The sequence below is a fragment of the Ciconia boyciana genome, chromosome 17 (genome assembly GCF_034638445.1).
Source record: "Ciconia boyciana chromosome 17, ASM3463844v1, whole genome shotgun sequence".
NCBI classification, from domain to species: domain Eukaryota; kingdom Metazoa; phylum Chordata; class Aves; order Ciconiiformes; family Ciconiidae; genus Ciconia; species Ciconia boyciana.
Window position 1 is genome coordinate 327,437 of NC_132950.1, and position 17,437 is coordinate 344,873.

The window sequence follows — 17,437 nt, forward strand, 5'->3', positions numbered from 1 at the left end:
CCTCCCGCCCAGGTCCCGCCGCCGCCGCCGCCGGGGTGGTCGCGCGGATCCGCCGGCTCCGGCCGGGACCCCGCCGGGACCCCGCCTCATCCCGCCATGGCGCCGCTGCTGGGCCGCAAGCCCTTCCCGCTGGCCAAGCCGCTGCCGCCCGGGGAGCCGGGGGAGCGGTTCGTCATCCCCCACACGCAGGAGGCCTTCCGCACCCGCGAGTATCCGCTCGGCCCAGGGGCGCGGGGGGACGGGGACGGTCGGCAGGGAGGGCTCCGGTGGCGCCGCTGCTGTCACCTGTCGCGGCGGCCGCCCCCGGGCCGAGCGGGCCCGCCGCTGCTGGGCGCGGAACCGGCCTCCGCGGCGGCCCCGGCCCTCCCGGGGGGCAGCCCAGCGCGGGGGGGGGGTCGGCGGGGCAGAACAAAGCGGTAGCGGGGCGGGCGGGCGGGGAGTGGGGCCGTTCGGCTCCGCCGGTGCCGGTTCTTCGCGGGAAGGGCTCGCCCGGCGGCGGCGCCTCTGCCCGGCCCGTGAGGGGAGGCCGGCCCGCGCTGCCGCCGGGCTCGGCCGTGGTGCCGCGGGGCGGTTGTTCCCTGACAAGTTTGTGACCTGGTTTAAAACGCGGTTCCAGGCGGATGGAGGGCCGGGGGGGGCAGCGGGGACAGCAGCACCGCGGGGCTGAATCGCTCTGAGGCGGCGTGGCCGTGGAAAGAAACTAACGGGTGAAGGCTGCCGGGAAGCGGGAGCTGTCTGCGTTTTCAACAGATACCGGTAGAGAGGGGTTGACTAATGCAGCTGGCGCAGAAGCAGTTCTCGAGGGGATTTGAGTGTATTTGGGGTGTGTATCCCGTGGGTAAGGGGTGGCATCGAAACTAGAGACTCCCACAAGGAGGAGAATAAAATAGTGACAGAAGCAGCTCGCCTGTGGAGAACCCAGGTTTTCAGCCTGACTCTGAGTATCTTCTTCTGGGCTGCTTTTCATGAAAAACTTTTTTTTTTTTTATGATTCCATGAGAGTCAGCATGCGATAGTCCTTGAGCAGCAGGGAGTGGAGGTGGGCAAGGCAGGTAACTGTCACAGGCGATGTTGCAGCCATGAAGGCAGAGTTACTGTTCAGGTCCCATGTAGGGCTGGAGGGGCAGGACTTCTGTGCTGTAACCTGCAAACTGCTGCTTCAGGAAGCTGGTTTGTTGTTTGTGTTAAAAGGATCAAAATCTGAGCAATTGAGGGCCGAAGGAAGGACTGGAAGTGAGGCAGAAATGCATGAATATAGGAATATACGTTGGAGATCTTGGTGGCACAGAAGACAAAGGAACTCCAGAACTTATATAGACCCCTGTATTGGAGAGTGTCTTGTTACTTTGGTATGAAGAACAGCCAGTGAAAGCCCCTAGGAAGGATTAGGTAGCTTTTGAAGAGCAAATGCATATCTGAGTGCAGATAGGCATTGCTAATGCATTCAGACCAATAAAATGAGATTGGGGAGAGTGTTGGATACTTGCTTTTTAACAGTATTTTAAATTAAAGCATTCAATCTGTGACTCAAAAGCCTGCTATTATGGTGTGCGCAAACTGAAAGTAGCTCAGTCATCCATCTGACCAGGCAGAGACCTGTTCTCTCTCTTTCCCCACGGGGAATGATCAGTGATCAAAAAGACAGAGTTTAATCCTAATTACTTCTTTTGCAAAAGAAGATGTGGCTTTAAGGTTTGTCTGTCTTGTAGGAACAGCACAGAGGAGTTATGGGGACACCTGAGAGCCCCAGTCTGTTGGTATCGTTCTTGTGGATCTGTGAGTAGATGGAGGACATGTTTCTGCAGATACTTGGATGGTATTAACATTAAGGGGAAAAAAGGGACAGTTTCTCATCCTCAGAGGGAATGGCATTAGCTGCAGGGTCAGAAGGAAAGAGGAACCAATGCAAGCACTGAGGTTCTAGAGGGATGCTCTTCTCTTGGAGAAAGTACTGCATGGGATGCCGTGGGAGGCGGACAGCCTAGCATGTTCTAGAAAGTTCTTTTTGGCGGATAGACGTCATGAAGCTAAAAAGAGAAACTAAGTAATGTTGGGTTTCTCTCTTGCTTTGTTGACTGTGCATAATAAAAGCTAGGCAAAAGTGGAACAGAAAATTGCAAATGAGTCAGTAAGTTGAAGGGAGATGTTACCTCAGGAAGACTTGGAGGGATTTTTTTGGTCACTTCTGTTTATCCTAGATAGCGCAGAGGGATAGTTTTTGTGGATGGGAACGGCCTGCAGAGGGGCATGTTGAGAGGTACCCGAATCTTCGCCCAGAGCAGCGCTTGGTGTTGTTTATGCCGAAGCCTGGCAGAATATGGTCTCCTGAACTTTTCTTTTTCCACCTTGAAAAACTATTGATCAGCTCTTCCCCTGTAGGGTGCACGGGTTCTTATACTGCACAGCTACAACTGAGGTATTTGAAAGACATAAGAAGTTCTTTGGACTCTTTTTTTTTTTTTTTTTTTTTGTAGGATTTGCAGCTGTAGGTTGGGTTGAACAAAAAATGGAAATCAAGGTATTGTATGTGAGGAGAGAAGTCTGCTGCGTGGGCATGTGTTAAGAAAGTGTCTAGAAGTGGTGGACAGATGGATAGGCTGGTCATCAGAGCTCAAGTGTTTATTTGGGTGTGATATTTCTTTGTAGCTTTATGTGGCTTCCTTTGACTGCCAAAGCTCCTGAAAACCTTTTAAGGGAAACCATGCTGAGTAAAGCCCATTGCGTCCTGGTGAAGCCTTGGGGTTCTGGTGTCTGACTCAGAGTGAGCCTTGCTGATTGTATGGGTGTGGGGATGGATGGATCGCTGGGCAGTCAGAGGTAGACTCATCCTTGCAGGAGCTCTGTAGGATCTAGCTCTGAGATGTGAGGTGTCAGGCAAATGCTTCATATGTGGTACAGTCTTGTCTGGTTTATGTCACCTGTGCACCTGATCTGTGCTGCATGTACTGAGCATTTGATGTCTACCAAACACTGAATTTGTTCCCCGGTGAGCAGGTCATCTCTTCCATTAGCGCATGGGACTGCTGCAGCATGTGTTTTGCTATACCGTCTGTGGTTTGGAAAACCACGCTGCCAGCTCGAGAGATGCTCGGTTCAGAGAGCTAACCAGCCTGGACTGGCAAGAAGGGACTATTCCAGCGAAAGGTTTCCTTCAGCCTTCAGTGTTCGGTTTTGGGAAGCTATGTTGCTTTTCTCCCCAGGTAAAAGCTTACTGTCTGTCTTTAGTTAGTGTTTTTGTATGGTAAGCAGCACAGAGAACATGAGGAATCAGGCCGTATTTGGCATGCAAGTTAAAGGCTGTCGTTCACATCTTCATGTGTGATATCAGCCAGTTAAACTCTGGCTGAGAGATGGCAGCACCAAAGCACGGTCGTGTCATGCTCTGCAGTTCTAGGAAAACTTAGCCACCCACCCAGGGAGTAGTGTCTTATAAATGTACCGATCTTCCTGGTAAGTTTGCCTTCTTAGCTAATACAAGTGGAAACAATTAAGATACTCTAAAGCTATTTTGGAGTTGATAGTCATTTCTGGGAGAGCATCAGTAACCCAGGAAGAAGTAAACTTTGTATCTGCTTAATAGTTGTCTTATGTAGTGGTTAGCTTGTTTACTTTTAAACATTTTTCTTTAAAAGGGTCCCTTGTTTTTAATGTAACTTTGTTTTCTGCCTTCTAACATTAAGTGATCTTCAGTGTGACGCACACAGATGTGATATATTAACTGTTACACAGTGGGTAGTCAGCTGGTTAATTTAACATGTGTGTTTTCCATGGCTTTTTGGGGAATGTTCACAAGTAGCTGGTGTCCAGGTTTTTTTATTTATTATTGTGTTGGGAATTTGTGGCAATGGCAGCTCCAGCTGTGTAGGGAGATGGGTTGGTTAAGGCATACCAGTAAGCCCTCACTTGTAGTCCTAAATCGGACCTGCTGAACAGTCTGAATTTTCTTGGGTTTGTTTCCAATCTGAGTGGAAAGCACAAATAGCATATGTCTAGTGGAAAGTTTGAGCTATAGTAAACTTTGCAAAAACATCCTCCTGCGTTTTGGCTTTGTGCTGGCCCAGGATTTCAAAGCAGAACTGACTTGGGAGCTTATGGCAGAGCACAAAGGCAGGGTGGGCGCTGTGGGCATGAGTCTCGAGCGCGGGTTAAGGAATGTGTCCAGGGGTCAGTGTTAGATGAGCTGACCAGCTGTAGGTGGAATTAAATTGCATTTGAGAGGCAGAGCTGAGCTGGACAGGAAAATTGCTATACCTGCTGCTTTTAAATTCAGTGTTGATCTGAAAAATATGGGTTCTGACATGGTGTGATTAAGCTTGTTCTCATGGGTATGTACAAGGAGAGGAAAGTCTTAGGGAAAATTCTCATGGATCTTCTTGTCAATATGGGAAATGGTGTTAGGAAAAAATGTATCTTTCAATTATTTTTCAACTGGAGATCAGCATTTATTTGCTCTCCTTGCTGGAAGAAAGGAATCTCCTCACAGGTCTAGAGGGAAGAAAGTTGATAAATGTAGGAGGGAAGTAGACCATAACTTTATTTCTCAGCTGTATCTCAAGTATTTGTTTATAGTTAGACTACTGAAGGTTTATTAAGGCAATGTCCTGAACCCGTAAGAAGTGTGTCTTTCCTTTAGCATTCGTGTTATGGCAGCTGCGAGTCCTTTGTATCTAGGTGGTGTCCATGGACGTGCAGAAGGAAAGCCTAGGGGAGAGTGAAGGTGGGCTTGCTGGATGAAGCTGAAGACCACTGTTGCTTGTATGAGTAGGATCCTGTCTATTGCAAGGATTGCATTTGCTTTTAACTCTTCTTTTTGTGGGAAAGGCATAGGAAGGAATAGTATTATGGCTGCAATTTAGTTATTATTAAAGTGGTTAATTGCTGTAAATTCAAGCAGGCCTCCTGGTTTCTTGTTTGAGGACTTTGTTTCTTGTTTGAGGTTTCTTGTTTGAGGACTCCTGGTTTCTTGTTTGACACACCCCCACCCCACCCCCAGCTCCGTATCACTACAAAAATTTGTTAAAATCACACTTCTGGTCTGGTTGGTGGTGCTGTGCAGAGGAGTTCCTCTGTAAGATGTGGTTACTCCTTGCCACTGCCCCACTGCAGTGATGGCACATCCTGCTCCTGCCCTGTAGCACCTCTTGTTTCCATGGAAACTTAAGCATCTTTGAAACCTCGGGGGGGCGGGGGGGGGGTAAGAATTGGCCAGAGGGCTCAAAACTTACTGGGATGATGACTTGTAGGATTGCTGTTCATCTGAAGAGCAGGAGACTCCACAAGCAGGGCAAGCTGGGGAACCGCAGGATTTCTCCTTGGTTTTAAGACCTGCTCCAGGCAGAGGGAATACTGTCAGCAGTGGCAGCCTCCCCTGGAGGTGGCTCTGTTCCTGGCTTATATTCTTGCGCAGCACCAGTTGCTGTGGCTGCAAGATACCTGTATATCAACGTCCATAGTGCAGCTTCTGTACCTTGTTGTGCTTTAGCTTGGGGCTGTGAAGAAATGTCGAAGAAAATTGGCTTTGTTGGAGTTGTAATTTGGCTTCTTAATGGGAATCTTAAAAAAAATATATAAAAAAATAGGTTAGTTGCACTAACATTTTGTTGAAAGACAACGCATATGCAGGATACGATGAGCGATTTGCTGTGACTGGTGGCTCTGCCTTCACAGGAGTGTGGAGCAATCTGCTTGTTCTCACAGAGACTCTCATAATTAGCACTTGTGCTGCAGCGAGCCGAGCTGCTGTAGTTGTTACAAGTATGCTTTGTGCTCTGTGCTTGCTTTTCTGCTGGAGAGCACGCTGAAGGAGAAGGGAAAGATGCTTTTCTTGCCTCTCTCATAATTTCTCCACTTAAATTACTATTGGTAAGCATATGGCAACTTAAGCAGGCTGCCACGCGGTAAATTGGTATGGATTTACACTGTGCCAGCTTTTCTGATAATTGTGCCTGTACATGTTCTAGCCATAGAAAGTATGAAGTAGCTTATATCTGTTTACACTGACAGTTAATTACCAGTTAGGTGGAATGGGTAGAGCATAGCCACAGATGCTTACAACAGAGTAGCTAATGCTGTAATTCATAATGCTGTCTGCACCACGGTGACTTGCCTGTGCACCTATTAATCCTAACGTCCAGAATAACTTCACCTTGAGGCTGGTTGTGATACAGGAAGCAGGTGATGTAGTTGGTGAGAAAGATCCTCATGTTGTGCTAACACAGGAGGTTGCTCCTGTTGGAAACCAAAGGAAAGGTGGCCTTTGTAGTGATTTCAGTTTCAAAGCTTTGGGTTTTTTTCCTCAAAAGTTTGGGGTTACTGGGTGGACTGGTAATTTGCGTCTAGAGTTTGTAACACCACCCTAAGGCATTAGTAGTAGTAGTTCCCCAACAGTTATTGTTGGGCATCTAGCGGCAGTCCATGCCATGTCTCCTGCATGCACCTGTGATAGTTTGTGCTGTTTTCCAATGAATCAAACTGGAAAAGCTGAAAAGTAACTTAGCAGTGCCACGAACCGTTCAGCCATATGTATTCCCCTTGTGCAGTTCAGCTGAACTGATGGTGGTTTGGCACCTTCTGTATGCCAGTGCTGAACAGGATGGGCATTTCAGCTGCAGAAAGCTCCAGTGCACCCTGGTCTGAAGACCTGTCAGATTCAACGCAGCACCTCCATGGCCAAAGGTCAAACTGTACTGTAGCGATCCTCAGCCTTTGTGCACTCCAGTAGTAAGGGTTTAATTGAATTTTATTGTCTTGTGCTACTGTGATTATGCTCTCCACTGCATAAATCCTGTTTTCCTGAGCTGCCACTTCTACAGAGAGTACGAAGCGCGTTTAGAGAGGTACAGCGAACGAATATGGACGTGCAAAAGCACAGGAAGCAGCCAGCTGACGCACAAAGAGGCTTGGGAGGAGGAGCAGGAAGTTGCTGAGCTGTAAGTACCAGTGAAGAAATTGGTATGTGTCTATCTTTAGGCACTGGGGCAGAAGAGTGGACTTGGGAATGATGTGTGATTGCTAGTTTATGAGGTGAGGTAAGTAGCTTTTTACTGGCTGTAAGTAGATCTGGGGATTCTGGACCTGAAAGCAAATTCAGTCCAAATTTGATGCCATCACTAATGCAGTTGAGTAATGTACTTATTTAGTGCTGTATCTTGGTATTACTTGAACCAAAATAGTTCAGCATATGGTATTTGGCATATTTTAAAGCCCCTTGAGTAATGGGAAATTTTCGGGGGGGGTGGGGGGCGGATAAATCTTGAAGGAGCTAAAGTAAAAATGCAGTAAAAAGAGGCCATTGAAGTGTTTCATGTCAGCCAGGTCCACAGTTGTAATTATTTTTTCCAGATCTGCACTGGAATCAGCTGTTGTCCTAAATAAAAAAAATTATTTTGGAGTGAGATTTTGGGGATCTGCTGTACTCGAAACAATAAAGAACAAAGGGAAAACAGCAAGAGTCATTACTCTGTTCAGACCACCGTTGTTCCTCAGGGTTGCCGTGTCCCTGACCTCCCCCTCTAGCACACAGCCCAGGCCTTGAATCCTTGGTTGAGATCCAGTGTGACCCTTCCCATAGAAGTGGATTTTCTGTAAAGGTGCAAGTCCTTAGCTCAACCAACATATAACTTACTTTGTGATTACCAAATTGTGGGAATTATGCCAAACAAATGGCATGTTTCTCTGTTCCATGAACTGATGACTTGGACTCCTGAGACTTTTTTCTCCTGGATTTAAACTGGGGAGATTGTCAGCAGTACTACCTAAGAGATGAAATTTTCTGCTCCCTCTCTTTCCTGAAGAATCCACATTTCTGATTCATTGGCAAAAGAGTTAATAGCCTTAGCCTAAGGAGAAATTCCCCATCATTTGAGGATAATCACATCCTTAAAGGCAACAAATAAGAAACCTATTTGCTAATAGTCCTAATTTCTGTGAGGGTTGAAGTACTACTGTCTTTAGTCTTTCCTCCCTAGTGTTCTTTGAGAGGAGGGTGCAGAGCCAGCTCCATAAATTTCTAATCCCGAGTCAAAAACCACTGGTTTAGTGTCACTTACCTTTGGTTAACAATGTTGGATTGGTTGGCCACTTCTGAAAACATTAAGGAATGTAAATGAAATATAAATGGAAGATTTCTCAATAACAAATTTAGCTATAGTCTCTCTAAATGTGGGGGAAAAAAGACTCTGTGAAATGAGATTTTGGTCTTGTCTCTTTGAAATGGGATTAAAAGCTTCCCAGGCAGTTTGCTGGCTGCTTTAATACCTGACACTAGTCTGAATAAAAAAAAGTTAATTTAGGCAGTTTGCTAAAGGGATAAATTTGTTCATGGCAGTTGTAGAACAGCAAATATAGCTGAGGATTGTCAGCAATGGCTCCCTGAGTCTGGGAAGCTAAAAGGGTTTTGGAAAAATGGGGTATTTTGTTCCTCCTTACAGTAACTTGAAACGGACTGTACTTTTTAGCCAGAAAGCTTTATGCAATATATTTCTTAGTACTTCTATCAGCTGACCGACCTGATCTTTTAGAAAAGGAAATCAGTCAAGTAAATTTGTAACAGTCCTTTCTCTTCTTTGAATGGAAAAATTTGAAGATCATGACATGTGAAACACACAAAATATTTTTCTCTGGAAAGATAATTTGATTGTGTAAGCCTGCCTCTGTCTTCTTTACTGTGTTAGCAGTCTGTTTGGGAAGAAATACATGCTTAATGTTCATCAGCATCATGTTATTGTTGGAAGCAAAAATTTTAAAGTAACAAGCCCCAGATTAATGACATGGTCTTGGTATATATTTAACAGCTAAGAGAGAGGTAGTAATAACCAGCAAGAAAGGGTTCACCGTTGGTGCTGCTCTTCCAGAATGCTTTATGGTGTTCCTTCTGGGAAGGACAAGTACAATTTGTATTGTCATGCCAATGAACACTTGGGGGGGGAATGCTGGGGGGAGGGCAGCAAAAAGCCCTTGGATGTTTGCATGCTAATGTGGCATCTGCCTAAAACATTGTCCTGGCTGTTAATGTTCCCGGAATTGCGAAATGGGAGGCTACTTTGCATTTTGGCTTTTATTCCCTGAATAATGAAAACTTCTTATGTGCTTGCTCAGCTTGAAGGAGGAGTTCCCCATCTGGTATGAGAAACTGGTACTGGAAATAGTCCACCACAACACTGTATCTTTGGAAAAGTTGGTGGATGCAGCTTGGCTGGAGATCATGACCAAATTTGCAGTGGGAGAAGAGTGTGACTTTGAAGTAAGGATTTGTTTTCCATTTTATCCCATGCTTTTGCACAGAGCTAATTTTGGATGGCTAAAGGCAGGAGATGGGAAGAGTATGTTAGCCACTTACATTATCAGAAAGATGGTGAGAATTTCTTTTCTGTAGAATCCCAGTGACAGCACCTGCTTTTGAATGCAAAACAGTTCCATAAGCAGAAGCACGTGGATGACCCATACTGGCGAGAGAAAAATGACTGATCTATGTGTGTGCGTGGGGAAATAGAGATATATTTGTTATACTGCTTAAATATGTGATGGTCTGTGTATATATTTAAATATATATTAAAATACATATTTTAATTAAAAGAAGTTAAAAATTGTAATCTGCCGTAATCTTTTCACCTAACATGTTCCCAGAAGGAGTAGTAGTCTTAAACTAATGTAGCTTGAAGTCAACTGCTTACAAATCTCTAACAATGTTCTAATGATTAGAAAATTCCCTCCAAAACTGGGAATGATGGGGAAAACTCAAACTTGTTAAAAATAAGGAGAAGTTATAAAATGTTCTCTGTTAGCAATCTGTTTAGGACATATTCTCTCAAGTGGGGCTGCTGAGAGAGCATGCTTGCACCTTGCACACACACTCTTTCCTTAGGCTGAGAAAGCAGCATTATTAAACACTGGAAAAACTTGTGGGTTGGTAGTTCTCTCTTTCTTAGCAATTTGTACAGAACTTCCAGGTAGCAGTAGTAGAAAGAAATCCTGTAATTGTTTCATGAGGGATCATGAGCTTCTCTCAAGGAGGATGTCAATTAAATGTTTTGCCAAATTACGGTTTGTAGGTTTTAGCTGCTCTTTTTCCTTCCTTGTAGTGGTAAAGCTCATTAGTTCATGTGTCTTGCTCAGGTTCAGTTTTCATCAATATTTCCATGCAGGTTGGTAAGAAAAAAATGTTGCCTGTGAAAGTTGTGAAAATGCATCCCCTTGAGAAAGTTGATGAAGAGTCCTCGGAAAAGAAATCTGATGGAGCCTGTGATTCCCCATCCAGTGACAAGGAGAACTCCAGCCAGGCAGCCCAGGACAACCAGAAGGAAGCTATCCTGAAGGAGGATGACAACAGGAGAGAAAGTATGAGTAAGTAGTAAGACAGCATGCCAGTAGGTAGCAGCTTTGGTGGCATCGATGCTGTTGGCTTTCAACTGTTCTTGCCTGTTTTAAAGCAGAAAATGTGCTGTCATTCTAAGGTGTAATACCAAAAGCTATGCATGTAAGCTTTGAAAGTATAACAAGTGTATTAAAAAAAAAAAAAAAAAAAAAGGCGGGGGGGAACAGCAAAGGTACATGTAGAATCATCAAGTTCTGCTGTGATGTTCATCCTCAGAACAAACATCTCTAGTTCTAAAGCCTCTTGTTCTGCAGTTGGAGACAAGCTCTAATTCTCTTTCATGTCCACAGTTGACATAAAAAATAAGGTGGGGTTTTTTTATTTTGGTTTATGCCCTTTCCAATTTTCAAATGCTGAGACAAAATTCATGCAGAGAAATGCTTTTTTTTTTTTCCTAAGCTTTCAAAATAAAGCATGCTTTGAAACATTGTTCCCCTCTTTCGTATCTGTTCCTCCTTGCTGCAGAACTAAACAGTGGATGACCGAGGCTTTTCTTGACTTTGAGAAGGTACTGTTAAAAGACAAAAAAAACCCCCAAATTAGTTTCATGTCCTGTGTAACTTCTTAAAAATGGAATTATAAGATTCTTTAAAAGAGATTTCAAAAAGTGTTTTAAAACAAACAAACAAAAAACCAAACCAACCTCACAGCATAGCTCTAATCTGTATAGCTTAATTTTAAAGACACATAAATGTAATAAGCTGTTTACATTTGTAAATAGCCACTCCAACATCTGGGGAAGGTGTATATAATCTCCTCTAATATGGAGAAGAGGAAACTCAGAAAACAGCCCAGCAAGCTAATAGCAAAGTCAGGAGTGGAAAACCAGTTCTACCAAGCTCTAGTCCCAAGCTTAATAATTGTCAACTGTTTCTGATTGGTACTGGAAAAAGTTATGAGCTGTTTTGATTTCATTGCAGTGCTCTGGAAGGAAGGAAAAAAATGTGTTGCAGAAACGATCTGGCCTTATACTCATCCATTGAAACAGTAGTGGTGCTTGGAGAGGGACTATTGCATGCTTTTTTTTTTTCTTTTTCTTTTTTTTTTTTAATTGAGTGGTAGTTCTCTCGAACTACCTCATAAAAGGCATAGGAAGTACCTTTTACTTTAAAAATGCTCATTGACCAAATTTACAGCAGCATTTTTGGGCTTGGGTGTTTAGTAAAGTCTACCATAGTAGTTCATTGGTGTGCAGTATTCTAACCAGCTATGTTCAGCTGTGCTCTTGCTGACCTTGCCAGTATAGCACTCTGAGATTGGCAGAATACTGCAGGAATGGGGATTTCTGTGCCTTTTTCAGTCTCTGACTCAGGTGATTATCTGGCCTGTGTTTAGTTGCCTCTATAAACTGGGGCTATCCTACCCTTTCTGTAAAAGATGAACCTCGACATTTTCAAATCAAAGATGCTAGCAGAGTCATAACATAATCAGTAAAAGCAGTAAGCACTCCTTCTTTTAACTCTTCTCCTTGTACATATGCATTTATTAAAAGGATATTTTATTGATAATGCTTTTATATTTGGGGTTATAATAGAACACAGGTTCATAGTAAACTCATTACTGAATCTATATTCCAGAGTCCATTAAAATAACTGTGTAGCATTTGTTACATTTATGCAGTATACTACAGAAGTAGTAAAGACTTGCTTTCATTTAGTGGGTTCAGGCCCTGAAATGCACCTGCAGGAGGCTGTGTACAGTATCTGGAGGTACCTAGCCACACTTACGTTGACTCTTTCTTTCTAATAATTTGTGTACTAGACCACTGGTAATACGGGTTGAGGTCACTATGCAAGAGTGAGCGTTTAGAAGCAGTAACAGGCTCTGCATAACAGTGTGTGATGTAAGAGCTGTATCTTTCTGTGGACACACGAGGGGGCAGAGTTAACCTTAGCATTTTTACTATACTTATGTCAAGCTTGCTGATTTTGTTGGAGGAAAAAAGGAGCAGAGAAAGAGAGCTTCAGTCTCTCTGGTTAGGAGTCTACTGTGCTTCAGAAGCTAAAAATAAGGCTTTATACCAGCTTTATTGCATCGTATGTGCAGTCTGAAGTGGCTTTGTATTTTTAGTTGCTTAGGGCGTGAACTCTAGAAAATCTGCAGATGAGAGAGGAAAGGCTAGTTTTTCCTGAAAATGGATGGTGAACTACTGAAGGCAGGTTCTGCAGCTTAAGCTGTACTTGGAACTAATACTGCTTTGGAAAATCCAAAATAAGTGGTGAAGAGAAGGAGGCACCAGCATACGGATGCTTTATGAGGTTGCAGTAGGGTAGTGAATGTAAGTTTTATTACAGTACAATGCAACAACAAATGAAGTATGCTTTTTGTAAAATAACTTCAGGAAGGCATGTATAGTGATTTCTTCTTCCCCACCCCCAAGTATCCAGGTGCTGTTTGATGGAATTCAATGTGGTCACCCCTATTTCTAGAATCTAGAAAGTAAATCACAGAAGGAGGGGCTGCTTACAGGCCTGTTGCAGAGGCAGCAGTGTAACTGAGTCCTTCGAAGTCAGAGCCAGGACTAAGCAAGACATTGTTATTTCTTAAATATAAACTTGCTACGCGTGGTACACACATCCAGCAAAGGTAACATTCAGCCACTTAAAAGACATTGAGGCAGATCTCTGAAGGCAGATCTTTTACAGAGCTTGAAGTGTCTTGTATGCGACTTCCATTGTGCTGTTCAGCAGAAAAACATAGTTCAGTATTTGTCAGCTTACCGAGACTTTTTTAATACAAATGTGGAACCAAAGCAGGCAAAAGTTATGTCTCAGCCTGACTTGCGATGAGAGGCTTAGTCTCCTTTCACACATGCTATCACTGTTACGAAATTTAGGGGTTTTTATTTTAAAGAAAAAATTCTGTAATCCATGTAAGCTATAATGTTGCTGAAACTTAAACACTATAGGGCTTACAATGTGACAATTTTATATATATATATATTTAAAAGTCTGACTTAGGTCTAGCATTTACTTGTATTCTGCGTATACTTAGTAGATAATTATTCTCATCTATCATGCTTGCCTTAATGTTTTCTTTGAGTCATAGCCATAAACATGAAAACATTTGGGGATGACTTTATTCAGTAAGCTTGGATTTTTGTCCTAAATGATTAACGCTTGCAACCTGAATATAGAAACAATAAACTCAACACCAGCTGGCAAGAAGATGTGATGCCTTTGTACTCTTTCAGTTACTCCTCTCTTGAGAATAAAAAGACTGGTTGTATAAGTATGCTTAAAATCTCCAGCTAAACTAACCCATACATATAGGGCTCATAACTGTAAAATGCTTAATGGCCACCGAAGTTAAATAATTTTACAACTTTAATTTAGAGTCAGTAATTCCTGCAGTAGAATTATTTCAAATATGGCATGGCAGAGACAGCCAGGGCTCTCAGCAGGAGCTCCCTAAGCAGGTTAGTGGTTAGGTTATGAAACCTGTCTCCCCCTCATGAATTTTATAGACATTTTCTCCCTTTGCATAGGTAATTGCAGCTTACCATCTGTAGAGAGATGGGTTTAAATACTGCAAGCGGTCCTCTATGCTCCTTGAAGATAGGTGTTACCTCCTACGTCAGAGCTGTTTAGGGACTCCATTCCCAGCCTGCATCTTCAGGATATTTCTAAAACCCAATTTGGGATTTTTTCCTGATGTTCTAGTTTAACCAAACACTGCAAGGGGTGGGGTGCCCAGTCCAGCGATGGTCTGGATTCTTGAACCTTTTTTTTTTTTTTTTTGAGTCTAATACTAATACACTTCATGTCTTACCTTGCTTTATCAGATGATCGCGCGCGTAGGTCTCCTCGGAAGCTTCCCACTTCTTTGAAGAAGGAAGAAAGGAAGTGGGTTCCACCTAAATTCCTGCCACACAAATATGATGTCAAGCTGAAAAATGAAGATAAGGTGAGTTGTCCGCTTGAATCCTTTATAATATAACATGAATATGCAAGTTTAATTAAATAATCACTATCAGTGTGTCTATACAGCATAATGTAGTACTTCCTGCCAGAGTCATGGTATTGGAGGCAGGATGGCTGTAGTTGCCTGTGAGGCTGACTAGCCTGGCTGTTTCTATTGGGTTTTGTGCGTGGAGACCCCTGACAATTCCCTGGTACCACACACTGAGTCACAGTGCTACAATAGCTTTAGAGTGGTTGCTGTTAACTTGCTAATCTCTGGTCAGGCAGTTAATGAAACTTGATCAGAGGTAGACTAGTTAAATCATGAGCGGCAGTTGCTGCTCTTGTTCTAACTGAACTTCTCTGAGAGTCATAGGTAGCTGTGCTTTGGGAAGCTCTGTGTAGCTGCAGCACTACTGTGTGCTTTTTGTCATCTGTTTGCTAATTTGACAAGAGAGGCAGTGCTGACCTCAATTTAATGAGTACCACTTGCAGAGTTACTCCTCTGGTCTTGGGGGGAAAAAAATCAAAACAAAATAAACATTAATATGTAAAAGCTTTTAAGTTAGTAGCAAGCACAAGCCGGAGGAAGGTCAGAGAGAAAGCAGTGGGCTTTGGCAAGAAATCTACAATCTAAACTAATGTTTTTTACTTTTTTTGGCTAACTGAATCTCCAACCAATCTCTATGGTGCATCTCAGTTCTGCAAGTTCCGTTTGGTTTGTTTTGAGTCTTTACAAGAGAGTTTTGAAAGAGCAAAGAGTTTGTGGGCATGAAGCAGCACAATGGTCCTTGCTCCTTTTAGCCATATGATATGTATTTATAATGTGGTTAGAAGTTAGATGTTAACAGTCTGTCTGTTATCTCCAAGATCATCAGCAACGTACCAGCAGATAGCTTAGTCCGTACAGAGCGTCCTCCCAACAAGGAGATCCTGAGGTACTTCATCCGTCATAACGCGCTACGGGCCGGCACGTGTGAGAATGCCCCATGGGTAGTGGAGGATGAGTTAGTGAAGAAATACTCTCTCCCTAGTAAATTTAGTGACTTCTTGCTTGACCCACATAAGGTAAGAATTCTTAAAAGTACCTCCTTTTCTTTCTCACCCATTCCCCACCCTTAAACAGTCTTGGCAGAGACGTCACTGTGCCACTTGGGTTTTGGTGCTCCCAAGCTTACATCAGCTTAGAGAGATGCAGAGCAGGAAGGCCCACTCTTTTGAAGGTTGACCCTTTGAGGTGACACAGCTTGAATGTCTGAAACAGTGGTCTACTTTGAAAATTTGAGGTGTAACTGCCTTTTCTTGATTTTTTTTCCAATAGTTTGCATTACTTGTCTACAAGTAAAGACATGATTTCCTGGTGTAAAACAAATGGAAGAGCTATAGTCCTTACGTGGTAATGTCAGTTATTGGGCCCTTTTCATGGTTACAATGCAAGAGCTGGATGTGTTTGACTTCATGATGCTTGGTTCTTGTATGGTGCTGGATTGAGTGATGGCAGATACCACAAATTTTGTACTGAATACTCTAAGTAGCAGGGATGGTTTTTTTTTTCCAGCCCTTTGCAATGACCAGCCACATATCCTGTTAACCGAGTAAATGCTGTATCATGAAATCTGCTGTTTTAAAATCCATCTTTGGGTATAGAAAGCACTATTTTGTTCATTTAGTAAACTCCCTTTTTCATGGACTCGGTCTTTGTCAAGTGTTGTTCTAAAACTAGAAGATAAATATTTGCTATATCCCTTTTTCCTCACTGGGAGGAGAACACCCTTTTCTAGCAAGCTTCTATGGACTTTTCTGGATGCTTGTAAATTTGCTTAAAGGGAAAAATAAAATCTTCATATTTGAGCTGTGTTTACCCTTGCTGTAGTATTTGGGGTCACTGCCTTAATAGAAATCAAAGTATTTGCTGGTGGTGTACGAATTCTTTTGTTCAGCACACTGATGAATGGAGGCATACCCTTAGTATAAGAAAAAATACACAACCGTAACATCTTCAGTTTGACTTGCAGAAGTCCTCAGCTCTATGTTTAGGGGTGGTGCTTTCTGTAGTGTGTTTCCCTCTTGGCATAAAGATTGAATTTATGTTGAGGTTTTTAAATTTTGAGAAGTGGCTGGAGAATTTATTAAGCCAGAATTAGTGTTCTGACAAAATAACTTCATATAAGTGACAGTTGGATATACAGTATAAGTTGTAGATCTAATATTTGTGAACTTGTAATTATTATGATTCGTATCAATGCTGGATGCTTTCGGCTTAGGTCATTCTCTCCAGCAAATATTTCAACACAGAATTTTTGTAGAATGAAGTTATGCAGACACCAGATATTTGGTGATTGTGCAATCTTCAGTAAAAATTTCTCTAATGGGCTAATGAGGACTCAAACTAAAGCCTTCAAGAGTGAACATCTGTGAGCCAGAAGATCTGAATATTCCTATGGCAGTCTTAACTTGATCACATTTGTGTATGTCTGTTAAATAAATACTTCTTAGATGCTTGCACCTTTTGTTGTGCTTACCACTGGAATTTTTTATTGCTAAGGAATCTCAAATTTTCAGCCCCTGTTTTCCGGTAATTTTATCCATAACCTAAAGGTTATATCCCTGTATTTTATTTTTCACTTCTTGAAATATGTTCGTATTCTGGGTGTATCCTGAAACTGAATTTGAGATACTGAGAGAGTCCTGAAATCAGTCTCTCTTCAGCTCTGGGTTAAACTGTTCTGTGCTAAAAGGATGCTGTCAGGTAGGTTATTTCAGCAGCTTAAAAACAGTCAGATATTTAGTCACATTACTCCAGAATTGAATCCTGTCTCAGTTTCCTTCCAGATGCTTTCAAGCAGTTCAGAAATCAGTCTGAACTCCCTGTCACCCATCACTTCTGTGCTCCTTCAGTTTTCCTCTGGGTGGTGAGTTGGGTGGGGTCCAGGACTGAATCCTACATGACTCAATAAGAAATCTCTGAGCAGAGGAATAGTTTTTGAAATTAATGTCAGTATTTTCCAGGCAAACCCCCTCCCCACAACCTTTTAAGTAGAAACAAAGTGATTTTATGTAATGTAGTAGGAAACATTTAAAATTCTTTGTAGTGTTTCATTTCATAAAGTTAAATGTGAACTTTCTGGAATGAGCTAATGACCTCATAACCAACGTAGCGACT

The 17,437-nt window shown here is 42.8% G+C and overlaps 1 protein-coding gene across 4 annotated transcripts in view; it reads left to right on the forward strand.

Annotated features, from left to right (window-relative positions):
* Window positions 1-72: 72 nt before the first annotated feature.
* Window positions 73-17,437, forward strand: part of BAZ1B (bromodomain adjacent to zinc finger domain 1B) — a 51,063-nt gene continuing 33,698 nt past the window's right edge. For all 4 annotated transcript variants that reach the window (XM_072882658.1, XM_072882659.1, XM_072882660.1 and 1 more), the window contains exons 1-6: window positions 73-209; window positions 6,813-6,929; window positions 9,097-9,241; window positions 10,143-10,341; window positions 14,157-14,278; window positions 15,145-15,342. In XM_072882658.1, the coding sequence (XP_072738759.1) occupies window positions 97-209; window positions 6,813-6,929; window positions 9,097-9,241; window positions 10,143-10,341; window positions 14,157-14,278; window positions 15,145-15,342 (894 nt within the window). In that variant the 5' untranslated portion in view covers window positions 73-96. The remainder of the gene's footprint in view (window positions 210-6,812; window positions 6,930-9,096; window positions 9,242-10,142; window positions 10,342-14,156; window positions 14,279-15,144; window positions 15,343-17,437) is intronic.